The following is a 26,346-nucleotide window of genomic DNA, read 5'->3' as shown; positions in this document are numbered from 1 at the left end:
GCGGGTGGCCCGCGGCGCCCCCTGACTCTCCGTGTTCCGGGCCAGCGCGGCTCCGGGCGAGCGGCGGGTGGAGTAGAGGGAGCTGCCCCCGCGCTCCATCCCCCTCCCCCCCGGGCGGGCGGGCGGGCCGGCGGCCGGGGGGAGGGCGGACGGCGCGGCGCGGTTGGCTGTATATATCTCCGCGCACCCCGCCAGGTCGCGCACAGCGCCCCGAGCCCAGGAAGCCTCCCCGCCCCCTCCCCGCGCCCCGCGGCGGCGGCGGCAGCAGGAGCAGCAACATGGCTGTGGATGGGTGCTCGGGGCGGCGCTGGCGGCGGGAGGAGCTCCCCCGAGCCCCTGCGCTGGCTGCCCGTTGCTAGCTATGGCAAATGGTGGCGGCAGCGGCGGTGGCAGCACCAGCGGCGGCGGCGGAGGCGGAGGCAGCAGTCTTAGAATGAGTAGCAATATCCACGCGAACCATCTCAGCCTAGACGCGTCCTCCTCCTCCTCTTCCTCCTCCTCCTCTTCATCCTCCTCCTCTTCCTCCTCGTCCTCGGTCCACGAGCCCAAGATGGATGCGCTCATCATCCCGGTGACCATGGAGGTGCCGTGCGACAGCCGGGGCCAACGCATGTGGTGGGCTTTCCTGGCCTCCTCCATGGTGACTTTCTTCGGGGGCCTCTTCATCATCCTGCTCTGGCGGACGCTCAAGTACCTGTGGACCGTTTGCTGCCACTGCGGGGGCAAGACGAAGGTAAGGTGCGCCCTGGACGCCCGCCCCCTGCGCCAGCCCCTTCGCTTCTCCGTGGCTTCCCCAGCAGCCCACCTCCTCCCTTCATCCCCGCCCGCCTTCCCCTCGCCTCTTTCCTTTCCCTTCGCTCTCCCAGCGCCCTCGGATTGGGGCAGCGGGCGACCCGCCGGAGGTGAGGAGTTGCCCCCGACCGGTGCGCTCCGGGACGCGGCCGCCCAATCCCGTTCCGTTGTTTATTATAGGGTTGTTTTCGGTTGCGGCCGGAGTGGGGGACGCGCGCCGCTCGGGCGCTGTGGTGCGGGGTAGGGAGAGCCAACCCCGCGGGCATCGAGGAAGCTGGGGGCCGCCGGGTGCGCGTTCCGCGCGGCCCACCTGCCGAGGCTCGGTTCCTCTCGGTGGGCGACTGGGAGCACAGCGGCCCGCACTTTAGAAACCTGTTGGGGAGACGAGTTCGTGGAGTCAGAAAAAAGGGAAAATCCTTTGGGCAAAGGAGGAAACCTTTCAGACTAGGGACTCCCTTGGGGAGGAACATGGCCAGAGGAAGTGGGGGCACGAGAGAAAGTTGGGGAGATGCACCCCAGTTTTGGAGGTAACCCGGGGAGGTTGCCACTTCAGGTGTGTGGCGAGGTGATGTGATGTCACCTCCCTCTTCATCCTTCAGCTATTCTTGTGTAACAAACACCCTCCCCCCAAGTTATGGGGCATCTGTATTTTCGCCCCCAGGCCACCCCATGTAGGTCCCCGGAAATGCCACCCGCAGCAGCGTGGAGGCCGAAGCGGCAGGTCCGCCTGAGAACCGGCCGAGGCCGCGGTTTCTCGCCGAGCCTCCTCTCCGACGCTTTTGAGGCGGCTGGATGCTGGGTTGAGCTATTCCTGGCGCAGAGACGCCCACCAGCACCCAGGCTCACTACACTTTATGTATGGTTGCTAGGCTAACTTCCTGGTCTGTCGCTGAGTCGCCACAGATGTCCTCCTTGTCCCCCCATTGGCTGAAGGCGGGGGGGGGGCATAGAAAACTGCACAATATAAAAGAAAGGACTAAAAAAAAAGGAGAGCGACCCAATATGCCTTCCGTTTGAATAGTTCCCATACGAGGGGACTTCCTAGTGCCAACATTTTCAGGTGGAGGGGAGATCATGGAGGGGAGGGGAACAGTGCAAGGTAGAGGCAGACTCCTTTGGAATGTACACGCCTTTTCTGGGAAAGCTAGTCTGAGGTCCCCTCAAACTTCCACAGGGCGCTGCAACTTGTCGCAGGCTCCTCAGCTGCTATAGGAAGAAGTAGGGACACCAGGGGCTGTGGGCGGCACACAGGGGAGAACTGCACCTCGCTCTCCTGGCCATTAATTATGCATCCTGCTGGGTGCTGGAGCTCAGCTGTGTTTGGGGCAGCAGGTTTGTGTTTTGGAAAATGCTGGTGTGTTGGAAAACGGGGGAGAAAAATAAAAGCCGCCACTCTGGCCCTCTCCTCCCACTTCTCCAGAAGCCTCCAGATGTTGGGCCAGCCTGGTTTGTTTGGAGTTTCCTTCTCAGGAGAAGTTTCTCCTTACTTGTCAAGGTGGGCAGCCTTCCCTGGTCCAGAGCAGCCATCAGATGAAGCAGAATCCTGAGCATGGAGCCCCTGAGACCATGTCCCCAGCATTTAACAACCACCTACTCATAGTGCGTCCTTATCCACCCATTTCCTTTCCTCCACCTCCACGGAGCCTTCAGCCCTGAAGTTTATTTTTCCTTGCTGAGGTTCAGTGTCTGGGGCCGAGAGAGCTAACGGTTGTGCACATCTCAGATGTCCTCTAGATGGAATGGTTTTGGTGAACTTTTTAACAGTTTATCCATAAGGAACTGGACAATCCTGATTATAACGATAACTTTCTTTTTGCAACGAATCAAAATAAGTTTTGATGTTTTTGTGATCCTGATGTTTTTAAACAGTCTCTAAGGTCGTTTGACTCCAGGGGCTTACCTCAAAGCCACTGCAGTGCCCGTGATGAAATGCTGATTCCATCATTCCCAGAAAGAATCTCTTTCTTGAATGATGAGCAAGCATAACTTCTGACTTTTTCCTTCAAGAAAATAGGTTTTTGGCAATGATCACTAGAAAAATAAAACAATCCCTGTATTAGGCTGTATTTTGTAGCTTCAAGAGCTAAGTTGACATAACTGGAAGTTTCGACAAAAAAAAATCAGAGATGCTTCCAGTTGGTGGGGGAGATGGGAGGTGATACAGGACAAGATCAGGTCACTTTGGTACCATTAGAGTTCATTTTAAATCATGCCCAGATCTCTTAGTATCTGCCCCTTGATTTGCTCAATGAAGCCTAGTGTAGCCAGCCAGCTCTTTATGACCAATGGTAATGACTTAGGTCTTTTACAAGCTATTCTTTCTGCCCTTGATGTCTGTTGCAGTCATGCTTTTTCTGCCCTTCACTCTTTCTGATTTCCACCTACTGGTAGTTGTCGAGATGCTGTGCAAAAGAATGCATTCAGCTTGAACTTGGGTTATTGCTGGGTTATTTTACTGCTGGGTTTCCCAAGCAAACCCTGGCTGCTTTTCCGCAGAACTCTGCCGGCCCTCAGGTGTGTTCACCGTCACTTTCGTTCAGACCCGAGACAGTTTGATCAGGAGCCGGGGGCCAGTGGGAGGCTGGTCTCTTCAGCATCAGAAATTCCATGGGAGATGAGTTTCAGCAGGGAGTTCTGGAATCACAAGCGCTGGGCCTCCGGGACTGCACCATCCTCTCTGATCAAAGGAACCTGGGATCGTGGGTGCATCTTTAGAACCTTTGGCCTCTGAATCCCAAACGGTGAATGACTCTATTATTTGGCAAAGAATCGTATGTGGGATTTTCTTTTTAGGAAATAAAGAAGAAAACGAATCACATTTCCCCCCTGTTGAGGACTTGGACACGGTCACTCAGGACTGTGTTCTCTGCTGCACTCTGTCACATTGTTTTGTGTCTGCTGAGTTTCATCAGAGCTCTCTTCACGAGGCTGTGACAGTTTGAGGTCCAACCTGGTAGCAGACTGTAGTGAACAGGGAGCTGCTCTGGCCTCCCGAATAAGGCCGTGACCTTGAAGAAGTCATTTAACCTCTCTGGTCTCTCTTCTTGTGTTTAAAATGTGGAGGTTGAATTCTGTGTGTTCTCCTGGCCCTTCTGCTGTCTGATTCCAGGTCAGGGAGTGGAAGGAGTTGAGAGACTGGGTAAACTTTCTAGCTCAGAATGTATTTTGCAATGGTGCAGCGATTCCTTTAGGAATTCAGCTTCTGAGGGCTTATGTGTCTTTTTTTCCATCTCCTGCTCCTCATTCAGCACAACAGTTTTCTTTTTTTCCATTAGTCCTGGGAAGCTGAGGCTGACTCCCTGTGGGGCTGTGGTTTGCCGAGGGGCCTGCACGGGCGGGCACAGACTCAGGCCTGCTCTGAGTTAGAGCTGTCCTCCCTGTAGAAGTTTGGGCTTGACCGAGGCTGGTCTGCATGTAATGAATTATTGAGGTGTGATCTCCATGGCTGTGTCTGAAAAAACAACATGTTTTCTCTGCCAGGCTCGTGACTAATATAAATATCAGATCCCATTACAGCTTGGTAATTACCCAGGGTCTGGCCTGATGCATCCAGTCAGGGCTGGAGCTTCAGGGCCTCTGAATTCTTGGTGCCACATTGGCCCTTGTGCCTCATCTCGTCCTGGGGATCAGCCACACTGCATGACCTTCAGATACTGCTTTTTGGTGAGATTGCTTCGGCCTCGGAGAAGGTCTCAGGTCCCACTCCAGCTGACCTTCCCTGATCCAGACAGCTTTTGCTTCTCATGCCTCACTCTCTTTATGGAAATATACACACACGGAGACTCTGCAATGAGACCCAAGTGCAGATCGTGACCTCACATTTATTAGCTGGGCATCTTTGTCTGGCAACTATGTCAAGCCTTGATTTCTTCTTCTGTAAAAAGAGCCTAATGGTGCTTACTTTGTAAGACTCTTATAAGGAGTGGCAGTAATGGGCACCTAGCACCTAGCAGATGCCCGGCATTCAGCAGGTCTTTTGTAAATGGGAGCTACTCTGTAGCTCCACAAGGTGGTGAGTTTATTTTCTCTTGATTCCTTAACTTTTGGCCCTTGTAGGGCACACACTGCAACGAATAGAACTTTCGGAGAGCCTGAAGTTGACTGGCCAACAATCAGAGCCAGACTGAGATCTGGGCTCACGGCTTTCTGCTGCTGCGGGGCTGCAAGAGTGGGGAGAGACAGCCGGGAAGGGCTCTGTGGATGAGAGTCTGGGAGGATGGCTGGTGCTTTATGGTGCGGATGTCCTTGGACGAGCATTGACATTGTGGGGCTCCCCGGGCTGTCGGTCTCTCAGAAGTGAAAGCTTTGTTGCTCAGATGTGGCTGTCCCCCATTCCTTGAGAAGGAACAGATTCCATCCCTGTATCCCTAGTCTGGAGCTCACAGATCTGTTTCCCCAGTAAAGTAACAGTGTCTTAAAGAGGATGTTCTCTTTCTGTATCAGTTTTAGTGTTCTGTGGAGCACTTGCCCTTGAAGTTACCTTGTGAGGGATTGAGAGGCGTGGCATCCTGGGTGGCCCTTTGGGGAGCCCCCGGCTCTGGGGAATCCCGCGGCAGGGAAATGGGTTAGATGGCTGTGGACTGTGCTGACTTAGCCTGGATGTCCAGCCTGCTGTGCAGCACTCAGCTGTCAGCTCGTGACCTTGCTGTCAGCTTGTGACCTTGGGCAAAGACTCCACTGCTTTGTGCCTCGGTTTCCTCATCTGCACACTGGGGATTATAATAGAGCACAGCCCTAGTAGGTAGGTGCTCTCCATAACCCCATTTTGTAGCACTTCCTAGGAGGACATAGTGACTGCAAGCCATGGCCTGACCCTGCTTCCAGGTGCCCAAGGGCCTTGTCCAAATGTACATCAGGAGGAAAGGAAGAGCTTCTCTAGCATCTGGCCTAGGGGAGTAGGGATTCCAAGGGCCAAGCCAGGTGGGTCCCTTCCTTGCCTTACCACTGTCTTCTTTCCTGAACGGGGCATTCACTGGGTGCCTGGTAGCAGGAGTAAATGTTTGCTTTGTTGCTTTCTTTCTGTCCCCTCCCCCCTCACCAGGGCAAGAGAAGCCTCTGCTGAGACAGTTAGGTTGGCATTGGGTGGCAGTGCCAAGACCCTCCTTCCCAACCTGGGCAGCAGGGGTGTCCCAGCTCGCAGTGGCAGTGGCTGTGCTAGCCTGTGAATTACAGCAGGCAGCAGCACCTTCCTGGGACGCCAGAGCTCCGGAGCCCCTGGAGGGCCGCCCCTGCGGTTCCCGTGGAAAGAGCTGTGTGTGTGCTGTGCGGCCACAGCTCCTGGGGCCCAGCTGAGAACTCTGGTCTTCGTGGAGTCGTGCCTGAGGGTAGGCGAGACCAAGCCTCCTCCTGCGGGACCCCTGCAGTCCCACAGCCATTCTATATGCAGTAGGGAACAAAGTGTGTCTCCTTTGTTGAAATGCACCTTGAGTGGGTGGAATTCTGGCCTTGGGCAGGTGGAGAAAGAAGCTCAGGGGCCCCACCCTTAGAGGCAGGGGTCCCAGCATTCTGGATAGAAGGCCTAAGGAATACACTGGCGTATCAGATCTCTGCCTGCAGGGCTGGATAGAGCATCTAGTCCACCTGACCCTGGGGCCTCTCACACCCTAATGTGCACAGGAGTCACCTGAGGAGTATTAAAATTCAGATTCAGACTCAGAAAGTCCAGAGTGGGCCCTGAGGCTCTGCCTTCCCGACAAGGCCTGGCCCTGCAGACGACTGCAGGGGCAGCGAGGATCTGGTCCATTTCTCAGTCTCCAGGGGGTTCCTCCCAAAACACAGGCCTATTTTTAAATATGGAAATTCCCCACTCTTCAGAGTGGGAAGTGATGAGAAGAGGAAGGTCCACTGTGACAAGATAGTCAGGTCTCAGAACCACTGCTCGGGTTCTCTGAGTGGCTGTAGACCGGCCTGGGCCCCTACTGCTCAAGCTGATTGCCCGGCGCCTGTTCCCAGGGAACCTGCAGTGCTGTTGGCCTGGGGCTGGGTTGTGTTGGCCACCGCAGCATCCTACAGATGTGCAGGGTGTGGTCCGTATGTCACCTGTGGTCTCTCTCTCATGCCAGTTGGTCACACTGCAAAGGGAGAGGCTTTCTGAAGTTCAGAATGGCAACCTAACCAAACCACCTTCTTGCAAAATTAAAGGCTGGTGGTGTAGCCAGGGCCGTGCTGTGGTGATGCTCTGGGAAGTCAGGGGCCAGCCACCCCCTCTGGTGTGTTTGAAGTCAGCCTGATTTTCTGTAGGGACCTGGGTGGGCCTTCCCAACAAAGGTGTAGCGTGAAAGGTTGGGCCTCCAGCCCTGGTCCCTGGGGGCGGGGGGCTGCACTATGCTCTGCAGGCCTCCAGAGGCTCTGCTCCAGGGTTCCAGCCGATGGAACTGAAATTGGCCCTTTCTCTCCCCGCAGCAAAGTTTGTCACAGCTCATGGCGTTAAGGACTTTTTCCCTGAGATGTGCTTTTTGTGTTGTTCCATTGTCCAAGGGGAGAACCTGGGGTAAACTTGAACCACGAGCATCTCCAGGTGTCCAAATAAAGAAGGCCTTAGTTTGACACCCAACACAGAATAGGTTCTCAAATCTTACGGTCATTATGGTTGCTATTTTTACTTTTATGGCATAGTAGGTGCACACTGTGTACTGAGCTGCATGCTCAGGGAAATGGAGGGCCCCGTTCTGAGTTCTCGTTGACAGGGTGGGAGGGAAAAAAAGCAGTTATCTTCTCATGGGGCATGCATGTGCCTGGTGTGTAAGTTGCCTGCAGACCCCCCGAGGGCAGGAAGTGAGTCATAGAAATGCAGGCTTGTATGTGTGTTGGGAGGGCCCTTTCCACAGTGGTTAGCTGGTGTAGTAGGTAAAAACATGTTGTGCTGTGTGTGTGCGTGTGTCTGTGTGTTGGGGGGTGATTTGATACATGCCATGGAGAAGCTTTGTGTGAATGGGGTGGGTTGATTTGGTGACAGAATGATGTCGGAGTCATTCCTGGATTCGAATGATTCATTCTGCCCGGTGGGTCTTGACCAGTGGGTAATAAGGGTGCAGTTTATGATGAGCAGTTGTCTACAAGGCTCATGAGTCAGGCAGGGGATGGAAGGGCAGCTTCAGAAGAATGGCTGCTTCCAGATGGAATTTGCTTTGCTTTTGGAGTGATTAGGTGATTGTTTTAGGGACATTATGTCTAATTGCCAATTTGGAAATGTGATTGGCACTCTAGGTCCAGACCGGGCCCACCTAACGTCTCAAGCCGAGCCTCCAACTCCTCTCTGTGCGAGATCTCATTACCTGTATGACTAACGGTTCTTTCCATGGCCCAAAGCCAAGTTACTATAAACATCTCAGTTGCTTTGTATCCTTTCTTCTGTTTCCCTGCCCCCCTGCCAGGTTTCCTCAGGGGCCCGGCTCCACCTCACTGTGGGTACTTCAAAGGTAATCAACAGGAAAGCCTGCACGTCTTCCTTCTGCTCTTCATCCTTTCCTTTCTTCTCCTGCTTCCCTGGTGATTCCCCCCACGCCCAGGAGCAGAGGGACTGAAGTTCGGAAGCTGGTGGAATTATGAAGTCATAGTGGTGGCAGGGGGCTTTGGGACCCAGGCCCTGCATCTTCCCCTGTACCCGGGCCGGAAGCCCTCTGCTCCTTCGCCAGAGCAGACGAGGATCTCCTGAAGCCACTATTCCCTGGGGCACGCCCCCAAATGAATGGAAAGATCTTTATCCTCGCATTAGCCCCTCTTTGCTTTGGTTCATTTCCAGGACATGAGGAAAAAGGCTTTGTGGGTGCTAGATTTCCGATTCTAAATCCAGCCCAGGAAAGCCCAGCGCCGGGAGATGTTCAGGCTTCAGCGGTGGTGGTGAGACATGGGACACCCTTAACTCGTGCTGCTCCTGTGCTGGGCACTTCCTTTTTCTCTCTCACAACTCCCAGTGTCCTTTTTCTCTGAGGTATCCATTTGCTTCATTCTTTAAGGTTTGCAGAAATGGTCCATTCTGGCTGTTGGCTTCTGTAGTTTGCCTTTTGAAATCTTTCTGGTCTTGTCAGAAGCTGTGGGTGGAGGTTTTGGCTGCCCCATGGCCATGAAATTGCCTCTTTATACCTGGCACATGCCCTGTGTTTCCCAAGTTTATCTTCCTTTACAGTTTAGTGCTGGGCTTGGCGGAGAGCAGATACAATCTTGGAGCCATGCCAAGAATCCAGATGGAGCTTGTGGATCCTTTGTTAAGAAGCCCGAGTTGGGCTCTGCTGTTCGGGTGTTGTCTCTTCCTAAAGGAGATGGAACGGACAGCAGACTCGAGTCTGTGCTGCATCGTTTAAACATAGGTGCCACCTGGAACTGGAGATGTTACTGCCCAGCTGCTGGTGGTGAGGAGGGCACCAGGTGCGAGAACGGCACCAGGTGTCAGACCCTGGAGTCAGGCTGGCCCTTGGCTCAGCAGCCTCGGTCCTGGCTGAGAAAGAATTCAGACCCAAGACTTGAACTATAGGAGAAAGTTTATTTAGAAAGTTGTGGAGGTAGAAGAAAAGAGCCGTAGAAGAAATGGGCTCAGGAAACTAGTCGTAGAGACAAACAAAGGAGCTTGGGAGAAAGAAGGGGAAAGGTAATGGCCGGGGAGTGGGGAGGAGGGGAAGGTCCCAGGGGAGGCTCTCACTAGGACATTCATCGGCTTTTCAGGTGTGTCCTTTCAGGGTCATGGTCTCCACTGATTGGTCGGCATCAGGGCGGGGAGTTATTAGTCAATGCAGCTGGGCCTGAGGTCAACCCACGCAGTCAGTTGTCTGGTTTTGCTGCTTTTCTCGGCCTGGAGCTGAAACACAGCTGAGGCCTAGATGTTATCCCTGGGGGTTAGTGCTGAAGGGAGTGGTCGTGCAAGGGCCTGCATGGGACTCACACGATGCCACTCTTCAGCCCTTTGTCGCTCCAGTAAGAAGTCTACCACGTGACTAGGGACATGCAAGGAGAGGAAAGGTCAGGGGAGGGTCCTGACGTCATGACCAGTGATATGAAAGGTCAGGGGGTCTAAACCACATGGCCAGTGACATGCCAGGGGAGGAAAGGTTACCCTGGGGATAAGCTCCTCGTTTTCCCAGTTTTGCCTGTTGCTAGGCACCCAGGGCTCTCCCTGCTGACCTTCTGCTCTTGATCCATGGCTTTAGTCTGCTGATGTCCGTCTAACTGCCTACCACACAACTGCTCATCTTATCTCTTCTCTTGGGCTTCTAGATGCTACTGCTGCCATTTCCCCTGTTGTGCTGAACAGAACAAAACCCGGAAGGAAAGAGGACGTACGAGAGGAGAAGGCGAGGGAAGGCAGGGGTCGAGGGAGATGCTCACACAAAGAAAACTAGAACTTCTCTTCTAGTTTTTTTTTTACACATTTACTGAACTTCTCTTCCAGAGGTTGGGTAAGTGTAGAATTGGATAGATTTTGTTTTTAGTCGCCAAGGAGTGAAGCGTTACATAAAGACCAGTGGAAAGAGTGTTTCACTTTTGGGAGACCGTTAGCTTTTTTAGAGAGAAGTTCCATCCAGGCACTTGTTCCTGTGGGGCCTGCTGCCCTGTGGCCCTGACACGAGGGGTCTAAGGCTCCTGGGATATTCTTTGTGGGCTTGTTATAGGAGAGCAGAATTTCACTCCCCTTTGCGAGAAGTTGCAGCTTGAACTCGTGACTTTGGAAAGTGGACCCCCTGTGGCCCTGGAAGGTGAAACAGTGGACATCTGGCAATAATCTAATGGAGAACTCAGATAAGGGCTCTAAAGCTTGGAGGAAAGATTTGGAAGAAGAGAGGGTTTGTCCAAATGCTGGCGATGTTCATTATCAACTTATACATTGTAACAACTGGCAAGGACTTGATGCATGATACATTGTTTTTCTTCTTTGTGCACGTGAGAGCACTTTCCTCACAGTACTTGCAGGAATTCTCTTAGTTGCCCATGAATTATGGCCATTTCTCCAGTGGATTGTGGCAGCCACCACTTATCAAGTGGGAGGATTCTACAAGAGTATGGTGCTGGTGTCGCTAGCTGAACCCACAAGAGAAGTCACTGGTTTGCCTCAGTCTTAAAAAAAGAAATCCTTTTCTTAAGTTTGTATGCAGCCCTATTTCCCCCATAAGGTTTCTTTTTCAACTTCAGTGTTCTACACATTCATCCTCAATCCTAAATGCACAGTATACTCATTGTAGAAAATGTAGGCAGTGCAGAGAGGCCTTTTTATTTTTAAAGGACACCTCATACCCACTAGCATGGCTACTGTATCAAATCCCAGAAAATAACAAGTGTTGGGGAGGATGTGGAGGTTTGGACACATTGTGCACTGTTGGTGGAAATGTAAAATGATGCAGCGACTCTGGAAAACAGTATGGTAGTTCCTCAAAAAAAAATTAAAAATAGAATTACCACCCAGAAGTTCCACTCTGGGCACATATCCCAAAGAAGATATTTGTACACCTACGTTCACAGCAGCGTTATTCACGATAGCTCAAGGGTGGACGCAACCCAAGTGTCCATTGGTGGATGTGGCGTGTACGTGCAATGGAATATTATTCAGGTTGCAAAAGGAAGAAGATACTGGCACAACATGGATGGACCTGGGAAACATTAAACTCAGTGAAAATAAACCAGCCACAAAGGGACAGATACTGTATGATTCCAGCTGGGTGAGGAATCCAGGGTAGTCACATTCATAGAGACAGAAAGTAGAATGCCGATGGCCAGGGCTGTGGGGGCGGGGGGGGGAGTTGTTGTTTAAAGGGTGGAGAGTATCCGTGTTGAAAATGAAAAAATTCTGCATAGCATTGCAGATAGTCTTAATACTGCTGAACTGCACCCACACTTAAAACTGGTTAAGATGGTAAACTTTATGTCTATTTTACCACAATTTAAAAAAAAAGGAAAAAAAACCCATCCCTTGAAGGCCCACCTCCTAGCGATGACCATCTTTTTCACTGGGCACATTTCCCTCCCACATACATTTTCCACCACGGGGGTCCCATTTGTCGGTGGGGCAGATAATACTCCTCTAGCAGGGCTGTCAAACTCATGTTCACCGGGGGCCACATCAGCCTCGTGGTTGCCTTCAAAGGGAAAAATGTGATTTTAGGATCATAAATGTCACTGCTCCGTAACTGCTGCCGAGTCGAAACAAGGTGCCAGGCCGGGTAAATTCGGCCCCCGGGCCTTGCGTTCCCCACCTGTGCTCTAAGGGTTGGCGAGTGGCAGTGCCGGGAGAAGTGCCCAGGTCGGCCTTGCTTGACTTTGATGGTGAACATGCTGGAAGAAGAGCAGGGGAGCCCTCTCTCTGCCCATAGACTCTGGTTTGATGGTGTTTATTCTCCGAGTGCAGGGAAAGGACTTTTATTTTGGTGTATGGGCAGCTCTCGTGTCCCGGGCGGTCACTGTCCTTGGGCCCAGCCTTCTCACATGTAATATGCTCTGTGACTCAGTGATTGTCACACCCAGCCATTTCTTAGATCAGACTTCAAAGTTATCGTTTTTACCGAATAAGGAGCCCAAGAGTAAATTACGCAAGGCAGTGGGCTCAGGGAGCAGTTCTGGGTCCACTATAAATCACAAGTGTGACGTTTGATGGACGTGTTCCCCAGAACTTCATTGCTGACTTTGACGAGGTGGCGTATTTAAGAATTGCCATCTGGGGATGCAGACCATTGGAAATACCACTGGACTTGTCATTACGGAGCGTCTCGGAACTAGGTTTCTGTGACTATGCTATTACTTCTAAGGATATAGCCACACTGTCACTGAGGTTTAAATTTAAATTTTTGGTGTGGAGGAAAAGTTGAAAACGCCTTCAATTATAGACTGTAAAGAGTATGCTGGGGTTGGCTGGCTTCGTTGGGTTTGGGCATGAAAAGGAACATCTGATTAAAGAGCAGGTCATGTAAATGAACTTACTTTGATGCTCTTCCCTTGCCCGCCCTGGAAGCAGCCCAGAATGAGCACAGTCCTCAGGCCCTGGTGTGCAGAGCGTTCCAGCTGCAGGGGCGATCTCCACGTGTTCAGTAACTTCTGAAACGGTCCTGCCATGGAATCACGGGAACTCACCGAATAGTCTCCTGGGTTACATAACAACAATCAGGTTATGCTGCTGGGCCCCTGTACTAAGTTTGAGCTGGTCACAGATACATCACAGGGACCCTTCCCAGATCCGCAGAGTACCAGGAAGCTTTGGGGCGCGATTGAGTGAGCTGGTGATTGTGTAGGACTTGAGGAAGCTCAGCCATGTACACTCCTTGGCTTTTTCTATCTTGGAGTTTAACTCTTCTGGAGGGAGCAGACATCCTACAAGAATTTCCAGGAAACCACCTAAAAATTCAGACAGTAGTAAATGCATCTGAGGTGCTGAATGGTTGGTTCATTTATGGCCATGAACCAGATATGCCAGAGAGTTTGAAAACTCTGGGAACCTTTTCATTTTCCAGTGACAAGCACGCAAGCTTGCTGTTTTTAATTGGCCTCTTCTTTAACTCAGGAGCTCGAATGTTATCGTGCAGATCTCTCCTGAGTTGCATGGAAACTAATAAAATCACGAAGGCTTCTATTTGTACGCTATGAACACAGACTGTAATGAAACTGAAACAGCTATCTCCAGGGATGGTGCTATTTAAATGCTAGGCAGGGCTTTGCAACGGTTTTAATGGTGAAGAGAGAGGCTGGCAAATGAGACGTTGCCGTTCTTCCCTCCCTACCTCACCAGCGCCTTGCTCACTGTGCTCCTCTGTACTTCCTGACCTCAGAGAGAATTAACTGAAAACAGAGAGCTCTTGTCTAATATCTCCTGTCACCCGCTTTAGGAAACAGCAGTTGATTCGCAAACATTCTCTCTTAGCTTTCTTGTCTTCCTCCTTAGACATTACTGGTGTTTTATTTTGGTAAGTCTTTCTATGTGGACTGGAGTTTTTTCTTTGGAAAAAACGATAAAATTTTCCAGTAGTCGTAATGCATCAAGCATTGTATTAAGTTCCTATGTTTATTATGTTATTTAAACCCCAGGATGTGAGATTCCATGGGCGAACACTTGTGTAATCCCCATTTCACAGATTGGAAGACTGAGGCATAGAGAATACAAGTATTTTATTTTATTTTTGCATAACAAGTGTTGAATGTTTGCTATGTGTCTGGTGGTTTCTGAGCGCTTTATATGTATTATTTAGTCCTCCCAACAGCCCAGGAAGTAGATGATGTTACCATTCTCACTTTACAGATTGGGAAACTGAGGCATGGTCAGGGCGAGTAGTTTCTGTGCCTTGGGTCACACACTAGAGAGGGGCAGAGCCAGCTTGAAATCCGGGCAGGCGGGGAGTGGAGCCCATGCGTCCAGCCCCTGCACTGGTACCAGAATTCTGCCCCCTGCAGTGGTAGGTTGGCTCTGCTCAGCTCGGCCTGCGCGGAGTGAGAGGCACGGAGGACACAGGACTGAGGAGTCGGGCACCACCCACAGATGACATGTGAGATTCCATGGGCGGAAGTCAGAGAAGTCTGTGCTGTCAGGATAAGAACAGACCTTAAAGGTTATCTGGTCCTTTTACTCTAAGTCTTGGTTTCCTTGCTGGGAAATGGGAATTCCCTCTTCCCTACCTGATAGGCGGGTGTGGTGGGTGCAGCTGTGCAGGTTGCTCACCGCACGGCCCTGGGGCTGCTATGAGATTCCCATCAGATGATCCATAATTACACCTTGTGAACTCTGTGCCCTATCCCTGGGGAGTACGTGGAGGCACAGAATAAATATTGGGGCATTTCTCTGAGTGTTGGCCTTCCTTGATAAAAACACCATTTTTAATATTAACACATACGTGGAAGGTATGAAGAATAGGATGCAGAATTCGGGCATATTTTTGAAAGCTCGAGAGAAGAGTGTGTGTGGGCGCACACGCCGCGGAGCCTGGAGAACGGGAAGAGTTTGACGCCCGCCAGCTGATACCCCGTGACCCTCACTGTCCTGACGGAGACTGATGCCTTAGTTTTTCCACATGCCGTTTGCCCATATCCCAAACTCTGTTATTAAAAGAATGGGGATTCTGTGAAAAGCAAATAAATCTATCTGAATTACCTGATTTTGTTATAAAGTGCATTTTAGATGTTGGTGGGGCAGAGAATTTAATCTCACACACTCAGACAAAGGTAGTGGTGGTGGTAACTCATTCAGTGGTTGTGAATCTTCCCTTGCCTTAGAAAGATTGATTTTTTGCCCTTCTCCACCTCCGTGGCCTGGAAATACATTATTGCATCACAATATGGATTTCTTTCTAGACCACTGGGCACTGGGGCCTTATGCCTGCCAAACCCAATGCATAGCATATTTGGAGGCAGGAGATGAATTGATCAGTCCACGAGCCCTTGTTAGCATAGCTGTCCTCTTCCCAGGGCGATAGGCTGTGTGAGATGTGGTTTCTTCTCTGGCGACGGCAGTGGCCACATTGCCCGGTTCCAGGTGCACCGTTCACGCCGTGGTCCTGAACGAGTCCCCTGGAATTGTGCAGTGCACTGCGCACGTCCGCACGCGTGGCTTTTCTAGGTGTCTGGCTGGGTTGATACACTCACACGAGAAATTAAAAGTAGTGTGAGGCCCATAATTCTTTATGGCCAAACAAGTAAGAGAAACATCAGTAACTTGAGATTCAGAGAAGTTAGAAAACACAGAGAAGTGGTTGGTGAGGGGATGGCCAGAGAGAGCCTGTTGGGAATATGGGGGTGCGAAGGGGCACCCAGCTTGCCCACTCTTAAGCCCAGCCCCTGAGACAAGCTGTTTCTGACTTCTGACTTCATGTAGGAGGCCTCCCGCCCTCCCCCCCAGGCCTGTTCTTAGTGTGAGTCTTTGAGAAGGAAGGCTGCCCGGGTGCCAACACGCATGTGTCTCCAGGGCCCATGGATGAACAATAACAGGACCCGAGGATTTAGGAAAGTCCTCTTTGCTGCCAGTTGTGCCATTTTTAGCTCCCTCCCATGGCCCCCGCTGTCCCCAGGACTTTGTCAGCAGGGCGTCTTGCGTCCGAATGGAAAATGGCAGTCGGGCCACGGCAGCCTCACTACCAGGCCTGGCAGGCTGCTGCGAGGGTGGTTGCGTAACTGGCCTTTCTGCCTGTCATGGTCCCTGCTGGTTCTGGGTGAGGAGGTCGCGCCAGAGCAAACAGACCCACAATCCACTGCTCCTTCCCAAGCTCTGGGGTGTTGGACTGGCTCACGGGCCGGTGACGGCCTGGCACAGTCAGGAGCTGTTTTTCCTCTGGACCTGCCTGATCGTCACCGCAGGGTGCCCAGGCCTGAGTGCCAGGTCTGGCCCCCCCACCTGAGTTAGGTCTTGCTCTCTCTCTGATACTCCCCACTCTGTCCTCTCTGTCCCACGTGAGCACCATTCGTCTGATGCTCCTTGTAGATGGGGCTGGTCGTTTTCCTTCTTTGGTCTCAGTTGCCTCCTCCAGGTGATGCTAGAGACTGGGTAGTAGGGGATCAATAGCAGCATGGTCGCGAGTGTTCAGAGATGCTCTCAGTGAACCATGATGCCTGGTATTTATGCTCTTGGGCAGTTCCCCCTTGGAGTCAGGGCCATGACTTGCTCATAACCAGTAGAATGTGGTTAAGGATGCGGTGATTTCTGAGCCTAGGTCAGAAGAGCCCTTGCAGCTTCCCGCTTGGTCTCTTGGAACATTGGCTTTTGAGAAGCCAACCACCATATATAAGAAGTCTGGCCACATGGAGAATGAGATGCCACGTGGAGAGAGAGAGTGCTGTGTGCAGTTGCTTAGAGGCCTTGGCTTTTTACACCTGTGGACCCGCCTTCTTCTAGGGGGCCCTGAAGGTCTCTGCTACATCCTCTGCTTCCCGCTGACACACTGGGAATGCCAGGTAAGGATCATGAGGTGTGGTTTTGTAGAGGTAATCCTGGAAGTCATTCATATCACTTCTGCCCACATAGTCCTTTGACTGGAACTCAGTGATGTGGTACTTGAGCTGCAAAGGATCCTGGGGAGTGTAGCAGGGCACGCAGGAGGAGGAGTAGGAAATGGATTCGGAGAGCGCCCCGAGTGCAGAAAGGGCTCCACGCTAGGGGAGACTCGGCTGAGGGCTTCTGCTGTCCGCTGCTGTCCGTGTTATCATTACCACGACCGCGTGATAACACGGTGTTTACTGGGTGCTGGTAGGTGTCACACGTGGTGTCAAGCTCTCTCCATGCTTTGTCTCACTTAATTCCCTCAAAGAGCCTGGGCGGTAGATCCTCCTCCTGTTATCTCTGTTTTCAGTGAGCTGAAGCTGAGGACAAGGCTTGCAGTGGCTATGGCGTTTGCCCGCATTAATAAGTGGCGGAGCTGCAGTCGAACCCAGGATTTTCGGGCTCCAGGTGTTACCACTTAGCCACTTCTATGCCGCTCTGGGCTTCAACTCTTCCCCTCTCTTGTCCCTGCCTTCAGCTTGACTCTGCTTCTTAAACAGCTTCAGGAACAAAGGGACTAAGGAGCTTAATTGCTTCCCTTTTCCACATTCCAAAGAGAAAAGGCACCTTGGTTATTGCCAGATAACATGGTCTGTTTTTCTCCGCCATGGTAACGAGGAGTGGTGAATGGACCGGGGTCCCTGTGCCCCTCGGGGGCTCTCTCCTGCTTTGAATGTTACCTGCGGTGGCTCTTGGCCCAGTACGTTCAGAGCACAAGGCGGAGGGACGGTGGAGGGGGTCCCAGCTCCCTCGTCTTCTTCCCTGTGGTGCAGCGCCTCGCCCTTCGAAATGCCACGTTCGCCCATTCTTCCCAGTTCGGAGACCGTGTTTTAGCGGGCTGAGTTCGAGAGGTCACTGCTGAGACAACAGGGGACTGAACCTAAGTCACAACATGAGTGATGTGGCTGCCTTTCCAAAGCCCAGTGGACCGGAACCCACACGTCCAAATGAGTAGCGTCCCTCCAGTTAGTGCAGTGCAGTCGTCAAGAGCATGTCCTCTGGAGCCAGACTGCTTGGGTTCAAGTCATAGTTCTGCGACTTGTAGACTTTGCAAGTTGCTTAACCTCTCTGTGCCTCAGTTTACTCACCTGGAGGGTGGGCCTAATAAGAGTAACCACTTCATGGTGGTGTTGGGAGGATGATGTGTATTATTGCTTAGGGTAGCACCTGATACTTACAAAGTGCGATATAAGTGTTTGTTGTTTGTTATTTCACTTTGGTCACCTTTGGGAGATGGCCTCTCTTGCTGACATGGACCGTAGACCATGATTCTCCCTAACACGAAGGGCCATCTCCAGGGTAGTCACTCTGTTTTCCAGAGCTCTTCACGCTAGTCCTCCCAGCTTCCAGAGGGGTGGCTGGGATGCCTGCCCCCTGCTGGAACGTGGTGTTCCTGCAGCCTGGGGCTGTCCATTTTTTGCATCTGTTGTGCTGGGGGCAGTTGAGGTCCTCTGCAGAATTGCCTGAAATGTTGTCCCTGTGTTGAGGGCTCCAAGAGGACAGGGACCTTTGTATGTTTATCTCTGTCAACCTACACAGCAGTGTCCGGCATCACAAAATGTCTTTTGAATAAATGCAGATTGAAAGCATGAATCGTTTCATCCTTACTTGGAAAGTGAGGGTCTGTCTTGGGAACAGGCTTGTGACAGCATCAGTGTGTTCTTCTGAATGTCGCTGGGGTGACATCTCTCGGCGTTTGGAAGTTAGTTTGGTTTTAGGAAACGTCCTGAGGTAGTTTGCAGGCAAGTGCAATGAATAAGAGAGGAAGCCAGTGAGAATCAGGCATTTCTGGTCCCCTAAATGTGTAATTATGATTGATGCACATAAACCGAATTCTGGGTGACGTGTAAATTACCTTTGCGGGCGATTTCCAAAGAAACTTCCAGAAATGCTTTGAGTTTTGGCGGTCTTGGAGTGGACGTGTAATTCCCCTCCCCAGCCCCACCTCGGAGGGGCAGCACTCATTGAAATGCTGGCTTTGGTCTCTCCAGTTCAGGCTTGTGAACTTTATAACCTACCTTGGAGTTGGATACAGGCAAGCTTGAATCCCAGCTCTACCTGGCACTAGCTCAGTGGCTTTGGACAATTCACTTCACTTCACCATGCTCACTATCTTCATGGGTAAAATGTGCCTACAGAAACATACCTGCACAGTAGGTCGATGTGTGGGTTAAATGCGGTGATCTCTCTGAGCACTCAGAGCCTCTTAGGGGCTCCGTAGATGGCTCCTGTTATGTGAGGTTGACTGTTATTTTAGACGCCTCTCTCCATCAGCAGCTGTGGCAAGGATGCCCTGAGATGAGGGGGATGCAGCACGGTAGCCTGGGGTGCCACGAAGGGGCCATACCGGGGCGGTGACTCCTCCCTGGGACACTACATAAGGAGGCATGGCTTAGGGTAAAAGAAATGTGGGGTCAGAAGTGCCCCCTCTTCTGTACCTCCATACACCCTCCTCCTCCTGCGGGAAGGAGGATGGGGGGAGAAAACAGAGGGGAAGGGAGGAGAAAGGGAGAATTTTGTAGTACCAGTGACCTCACTCTATTTAAAATGGTTCATTCTGAAGGGCCTGAGTTTGTCCACTGAAAAATGAGGTTTGGATGAATTGATTCTGAGGGTCTTTGGCTCCAACGATCCTGTTTTTGTAAGAGCTTGGATTTTGCCCCTGAATGGTCTGCCCTGCATCACCCCCCTTCCACAACCTCAGGCAGAGGGAGACAATAGCAGAGCAAACAAAAGATATGGGGAGAGATGGGAGGCCTGGACAGTGCTTCTCCCAGAAGGCCGAGAGTGTCTGTGAAGAGGCTTTTGAGTCTGGTGGGCCCTTCTGTCTTCTGTCCCAGCCAGCCCTCCTGCCCTGGGAATTGTCCGCTGGGGCCTGCTGAGCTGTGACTAGACCAGAGGACCTTTTGAGCTGGAAAAGCCAGAACAAGGGCCTTCTCAAACCTCAGCCCCGCTATGTGGGTTGGCTTGTTTCTTATTGACAGTTTCTGCCATTTAGGGTTACGTGCTGCTCTGGTACTCTGAGGCGGACCAGGTGCCTGTTTTAAGGTTTACATAACACCTGGTGTTTGTCCCCAGATGTTTTCCTCCAGTGGGGATTATGTGTTGTCAGGCAGCAGAAACATCTGCTCACTGAACTCTTCCAGGAGACTTCTGGATCATCTTTCTTTCCCACTTCTGACCTCTTCTTATCTCGGGTTTATTCTGCCACATTTACTCAGTTAAGCAAATCTTTTGCTCATAGGCAACTCATGGCCCACTGTGCCAGGCTGTGAAGGGTACCCTGGGGTCACCGGTCATGGGGGTGTGTCCTGGGGGGAGCTCATGGTTGAGTTGGGGCTGAGTGAGGGAGAGATGTGAGTGCTCCTTCCTCTCTTTGCATGGCGATTTGGGAGGAGGGTAGGACTTGGGGCCCAAGGACCCGAACTTCGCTCTTGCCTGCTCCACGGATGGGCTGTGTGGTCTTGGGAAAGGTGTCTGTCCTCCCCAAGCCTCACCTTCCCTTGCCTGGAGGATGCAGAACATAGAGATCTAGTGTCTGAGAGGCACTCAGCAGATAGTGGCCACCATTTGTATTGTGAATCCAGGTGGAATGATGCCATTTGCTTCAAGTCCACTGTTGAGCTCACTTTACCCTAAGTTCTGTGTTACATGGGGGTAGGAACAAGCTCTGGAGAATTCCACGTCGCCTCACTTGCCCCCCTCTCTGGCTAGATTGTAAGCTCCTGACCCTAGATCCTCCAGGATTCGGCACACTCTGGACTGCGGGCTTCATTTACCTTTGTGTCCCCAGAGCCACAGCATGTGGTGTGACCCAGGGTGAGCACGTTGTGGACACTGGGCAAATAAATGAATGGACAAATGGGCATTTGACAAACTCTTCCTGATGAACTGAGTAATACCCTGCACTGGTTAGATTTATATTTTGGACACTGAATCTTTCTTGTCTGCAGCTGAGGTTGAGCCTGGCAAGCCATCTTCACCAATTCCCAGGCTCTCAGCAAATGAGACACACCCGTCCAGGCCTGGGCAGTGGTGGGGTGTGCATGCCTGGGGGTGGCCTGCAAAGGCAGCCTCGCCCCACTGCGTTTCCCAGTGGGTTGGCATGGAGTCCTGAAGCATCTCATGCCCAGCTTCTCCAGAAGAGAGAGTGTTTTGTCTGCTCTGTGTAAGTGTTGGACAGCAGCTCCCCATCTTCAGACAGTCTTCACCGCGGTTTGATGAAATGACAGACTCGCTCTTTTTCTCTCTACCCCACCCATATCCTTCTTTCATTCCTGTGTGAAGGTGCCTTTGTCAGGCTAGCCAGCAGCCGTCATGAGAGGAGTCAAGTTCCTTATCATACCATGCTGAACCGAATCGCTGCAAATGGGACAGAAGAGGCAGTTTTAGCTCAAATGCATGCATCTGGTCAAAGAACACAGGGTTTACAGTTTTTGCTGCACACAGAGATAGGCACAGAGGTGGATCGTAGCATCTGCTCACTACTAATTAACCCCTTGGTGTGCACTCACACTGTGTTTGGGCCGGCCTGCGGCCTGAATCGCCTCCTCTCAGGGAGAGGTGGCTTTGAGTTCTTTAACGGAGTGCAGAGTGTATTGGAGAGAGGCACAGAGAACCCAGGGGTGGGGCAGGTTAGTTCTAGTCAACCAAGGCTTATTGGGCTCCTGGGAAGCTTTTTAAAAATTACATTTTATTGATTATGCTATTACAGTTGTCCCATTCCCCCCCCCCCCTTTATTCTCCTCTGCCCTGCACACCCCCTCCCACCCACATCCCGCCCCCTTTAGTTCATGTCCATGGGTCATACATGTAAGTTTTTTGGCTTCTACATTTCCTACACTATTCTTACTCTCCCCCTTTCTATTTTCTACCTACCATCTATGCTACTTAGTCTCTGTACCTTTTCTCCCTCTCTCCTACTCCTCTGTTGCTAACCCTCCATGTGATCTCCATGTCATGGTTCTGTTCCTGTTCTAGTTGTTTGCTTTTGTTTTTATTTTATTTTAGGGGTGGTGGTTAATAACTGTGACTTTGCTGTCATTTTACTATTCATATTTTTGATTTTCTTTTTCTAGGTAAATTCCTTTAACATTTCATATAATAAGGGCTTGGTGATAATGAACTCCTTTGACTTAACCTTATCTGAGAAGCACTTTATCTGTCCTTCCATTCTAAATGAAAGCTCTGCTGAATAGAGTAATTTTGGATGTAGGTCCTTGCCTTTCATAACTTGGAATACTTCTTTCCAGCCCCTTCTTGCCTGTAAGGTCTCTTTTGAGACATCAGCGGACAGTCTTATGGGAACTCCTTTATAGATAACTGTCTCCTTATCTCTTTCCTTATCTCTTGCTACTTCTAAGATTCTCTCCTTATGTTTAATCTTGGGTAATGTAATTATGATGTGCTATAGTGGGTTCCTTCTTGGGTCCAACTTCTTTGGGACTCTCTGAGCTTCCTGGACTTCCTGAAAGTATTTCCTTCAGATTGGAAAAGTTCTCCTTCATTATTTGTTTTAAAAAGTTTTCAATTTATTGCTCTTCCTCTTCTCCTTCTGGTACCCCTATAATTCGGATGTTGGAATGCTCAAAGATGTCCTGGAGATTCCTAAGCCTCTCCTCATTTTTTTGAATTCTTGTTTCTTATTCTTTTCTGGTTGAATGTTTCTTCCTTCTGGTCCACAGCATTGATTAGAGTCCCAGTTTCCTTCCCATAACTATTGGTTCCCTGTGCATTTTCCTTTGTACAGGCATAGCCTTCATTTTTCATCTAATTTGTGACCAAATTTAACCAATTCTGTGAGCATGCTGATCACCAGTGCTTTGAACTGTGCATCTGATAGGTTGACTTTCTTCATCGCTTAATTGTATTTTTTATGGAGCTTTCATCTGTTCTTTCATTTGGGCCTCTTTTTTTTTTTTGGTCTTCGTGTGCCTCCTAGTATAAGGGGCAGAGCCTTAGGTGTTCACCGGGGTGGGGCAACCCATGTCACTGCTTTGTGATGCTGTATGTGGGCAAGGGGTCCAGAGAGAGCAATGGCACTTGCTCTACTCTCTGCCAGATTTCAGTCACTTCCCCTGCTACCTGCACGCACAGTGGGCCCTTCTGGTGCTGGTTCTCAGGTGGGTTGGCTTGTGTATGTCCTAGGACTCTGTGGGTCTCTCCAGTGAAGTCTCCTGTGAGGCTGGGAGTTTCTCCCACTGGCTCCTCAACCCCCACAGGTGTTTTCAATTGGTGGTTTGGGGCTTTATTTCCCTGAGCTGGGACTTCGGGTTGTGAGGTCTGTCTCGCTCCCCAGGTGTTCCTCCCAGTTTATCCGCACATGAATGTGGGAGCGCCCGTTCCACCAGCCGCTGCCTTGCTGGTCTGCCAGGTGCTGCCTTGCCTGCCCCCGTCCTCCATCACCACTTTTCTGTGAGTCCTCTCTGCCTGGCTGCCCATCTCTGCCCCTCCTCCTGGTCTGGATGGATGTTTCTTCTTTAACTCCTTGGTTGTCGGACTTCCATACAGTTAGATTTTCTGTCAGTTCTGGTTGTTTTTAATTGTTGTTGTCCTTCTTTTGGTTGTGCGAGGAGGCACAGTGTGTCTACCTACACCTCCATCTTGGCTGGAAATTTTATACCCTGTGCTGTGACTAGAGGAAGGTTGGGGCAGGCAGGGGAGCTGTCATTTACTGAGAGCTTACAATGTGTCGTAGTCGAGCTGGCCACTTTGCATCTATGCTGGTAAAATTCTCACAGCAATCCTGAAGGGCAGCTGGTGTCCAGGAGCTAAGACTCAGAGAGGTTAAGTAATCACCTCAGGGTCACAGAGACATGCCAGGAGTTGGAAGGCACAGACTTACTGTGTGGTTAGGAGTTTCAAACCATTTGTAATTTATTCTCACATTAAACAATTAGTTGAGCACCTATTGTGTGCCTCTGCACAGTGCAGAGGATCCAGGCTGAATGAGTGCCAGCTTTGTCTTCCTGGGAGCAAATGACCTCAGTGAGAGGGTCTCTTCATGCATATTGTTTTCTTTTGGGGCCGGGAGGGTGTCAGGGATGTGTGGGTGGCAAGAGTGTCACATTTGAAACACGCCTTGAAGGATGAGAAGGAACCTGCCAGTCTTTTGACTTTTATTTATTTTGTTATTCTTACCCAAGGATATGCTTATTGTTTTAGGCAAGAGAGAGAGAGGGAGAGACAGACAGACATTGATGTGAGAGAGAAACATCAATTGGCTGCCTCCTGTACACACCCTGACCAGGAATCAAACCTGAAACCTATGTGTGTGCCCTGACTGGCCCTGACCCATGACCTGTTTTTGTGTAGGGAACGTTGCTCCAACCAACTGAGCCACCTGGCCAGGGCGTGGCTTTCAGTTTTTTAAGTTGAGGTCTAAACAGAGCATGCACAGATCTTCAGTGTATAGGCTGGTGAATTGTTGTTACCTATGTACCAAGAACTGACAGTTCTTGGAGGCAAGAGCCCACGAGGGTGTTCTGTGCTCAGGCAGAATGAAGAGATGCGGACCATGAGCCCTCGGAGGAACTCAGAGGAAATGGAGCTCAATGAACTCTCCACAAATCTGGTTCCATCACAAGGGAATGAAAAGATGAATATTTATGTATCTCGATCTCTTTTTGCATCATTTACATTTAGCTTTCTCTGGATTGGAGAAATCCTCACCTGCCCCTGGGTTCTGAAGAGTAATCGTTTCATGCATCACATCCCTAGTGCACAAAAGAGGGGAGAAGGAAAGAAACTGGGGAAAGAGAAATTGGCTGGATTCCTTGAGTAATTGAGCCATCTCCATGTGCAGGACTAGATTACGTCTGGGTCTCTGGCCACATAGCTGGAGCGTGTATGCTGTCTCTGGGGTTGGTGGGAGGAGGCCTGGTGCTGGGCTCCAGAATGCTTTCCCTCAACGCAGTCTTGGATGTGTGGATCTGGATAGGCCCCCGGGTGGGAACAGAGGGAGCCTGGAGAAACCAGAAGGCCACCAGGATTCCCATGTTTTTCTTCCTTGAACTCTTTCAGCTTTGGCTGTTGAGTTGCTTAAATCATGTAACGAGGCAAATACATGCCTTACTGTTTGTGGACCTTGAGCTTGGCTTCCAGATTAGATTATAAACTCCTCTGTTGGTTTGTAAATCACAGTGTCTTTTTCTTGTCCGATGCTCTTTCCCCTCCCTCCCTAGTCTTGTCTGAGCACACAGTACATCTCCCCAGGCGTGCTTGTCGTGTGCACTGATTGTAGGGCCTTTGATGAAGTTGGCGCAGGTACAGGGGTTTGGGTTATAAGGTTATAAGCCAGTAGAGTTCATCTCTAGACATCTCGGGGAACACTGACCCCGGTGAATAGCATAGAAGTTGGAAAAGAAATCTCAATAGCTCACATTTTGAGAACTCACTGTGTGCCAGGGAGGACTCCATAGAGCTCAATCAGTTGTGATACTTTGGGTTGTAAGTAGTAGAAAAATGCTGATGATAGTAATTGGCTTAAACATTAAAGAGCCGTCATTGGCTCAGATGATTGAAAAGGTGGGTACCTTCAGCTGAGACTTACTACCGTACTGGCTCAGTGATGTCTCTTAAGGACTCAAGTTTCTTTCTGTCCCTCCAATCTACTTTCCTTACAGGTGGCATCGTCCTGAGGTTGCTCAGCCTCGGAGGTCCAAGGTGGCTGCCACAGTTCTAGATGGCACCTACTGTTAGTTCATGCTTGGAGGAAATAAAGCACCTTTGTTCAAGCATTCCTTGTCTAGGTCTTGAGAATCTAACTGGACACATTGAAGCCATGATCAGTGTACTCAGAACCTCAAAGATCCCCAAATGAAAACAGGGTCTGCAAGGAAGGGGAACGGTGGAAGTTTCCAAAGTGGTCAGCCCCCTGGTGAGGTTGGCACAGTTATGACCCCCATTTACAGGTAGGAACATGGGGATATAGAGGGGCCAAGTAATGTGCCTGAGTTTACACGGAGAGTCTGCCTCAAGAGCCTGAAAATCTGACTATTCCATGGCATTTTTCAATGATCTTTCCTCTTATTAATTGACATAAAATTTATTCTTTTAAGCTGTACAATCTAGTGGTTTTCAGTATATTCACAAAGTTGCGCAACCATCACCACTGCCTAAATCCAGAACATTTTCGTCACTCCCGAAGGAAGCCTTATACCCATTAAGTGGTCCCCACTTCCCCTCCTCCCAGCCTCTGAACAATCTGCTTTCTATCTCTGTGGATGTTTCATATCAGTGGAATCATGCAGTTTGGCCTTTTGTGTCTGGTGGCTTCCACTCAGCCAGAGAGCTATTTTTTACTGGGATCTGCTGTACTTGACCTTAAGGATTCTGCATTCTCATCTCTCTCATCTTGAAATGGACAGTGCTGCTGGTGGGCTGGGGAAGAAAAAGACTGTGTGTGTGTGCAGGGGGCAGGCACACATGCTACAGATGAGCTCTGTGAGGGCAGGGCTGGGCCTTTGTCTCCGTACCCCAGTGTCTTCCAGATATGCACAGTGAGGGTTCATTCTGCATTCTTGGGCATCCCATGTGCCAGGCACTGTTTGAAGCTCTGGAGGAACAGCAGGGAGAAGGGCAGGATCGCGATCAGGGGTGTGGGTGCAGTAGATAATCAGCAA

At 50.7% G+C, this 26,346-nt stretch overlaps 1 protein-coding gene across 9 annotated transcripts in view; it reads left to right on the top strand.

Moving 5' to 3' along the window:
* The first annotated feature begins 223 nt into the window (after positions 1-223).
* Positions 224-26,346, top strand: part of KCNMA1 (potassium calcium-activated channel subfamily M alpha 1) — a 735,030-nt gene continuing 708,907 nt past the window's right edge. For all 9 annotated transcript variants that reach the window (XM_053663957.1, XM_053663956.1, XM_053663955.1 and 6 more), the window contains exon 1: positions 224-733. In XM_053663957.1, coding sequence (XP_053519932.1) covers positions 362-733 — 372 coding nt within the window. In that variant the 5' untranslated portion in view covers positions 224-361. The remainder of the gene's footprint in view (positions 734-26,346) is intronic.

This window comes from Artibeus jamaicensis, unplaced genomic scaffold, assembly GCF_021234435.1.
Source record: "Artibeus jamaicensis isolate MK-2021 breed Jamaican fruit bat unplaced genomic scaffold, CSHL_Jam_final contig_332, whole genome shotgun sequence".
NCBI lineage: Eukaryota > Metazoa > Chordata > Mammalia > Chiroptera > Phyllostomidae > Artibeus > Artibeus jamaicensis.
Note: the sequence above shows the minus strand (reverse complement) of the source record. Positions and strands in the feature narration are given on the sequence as shown.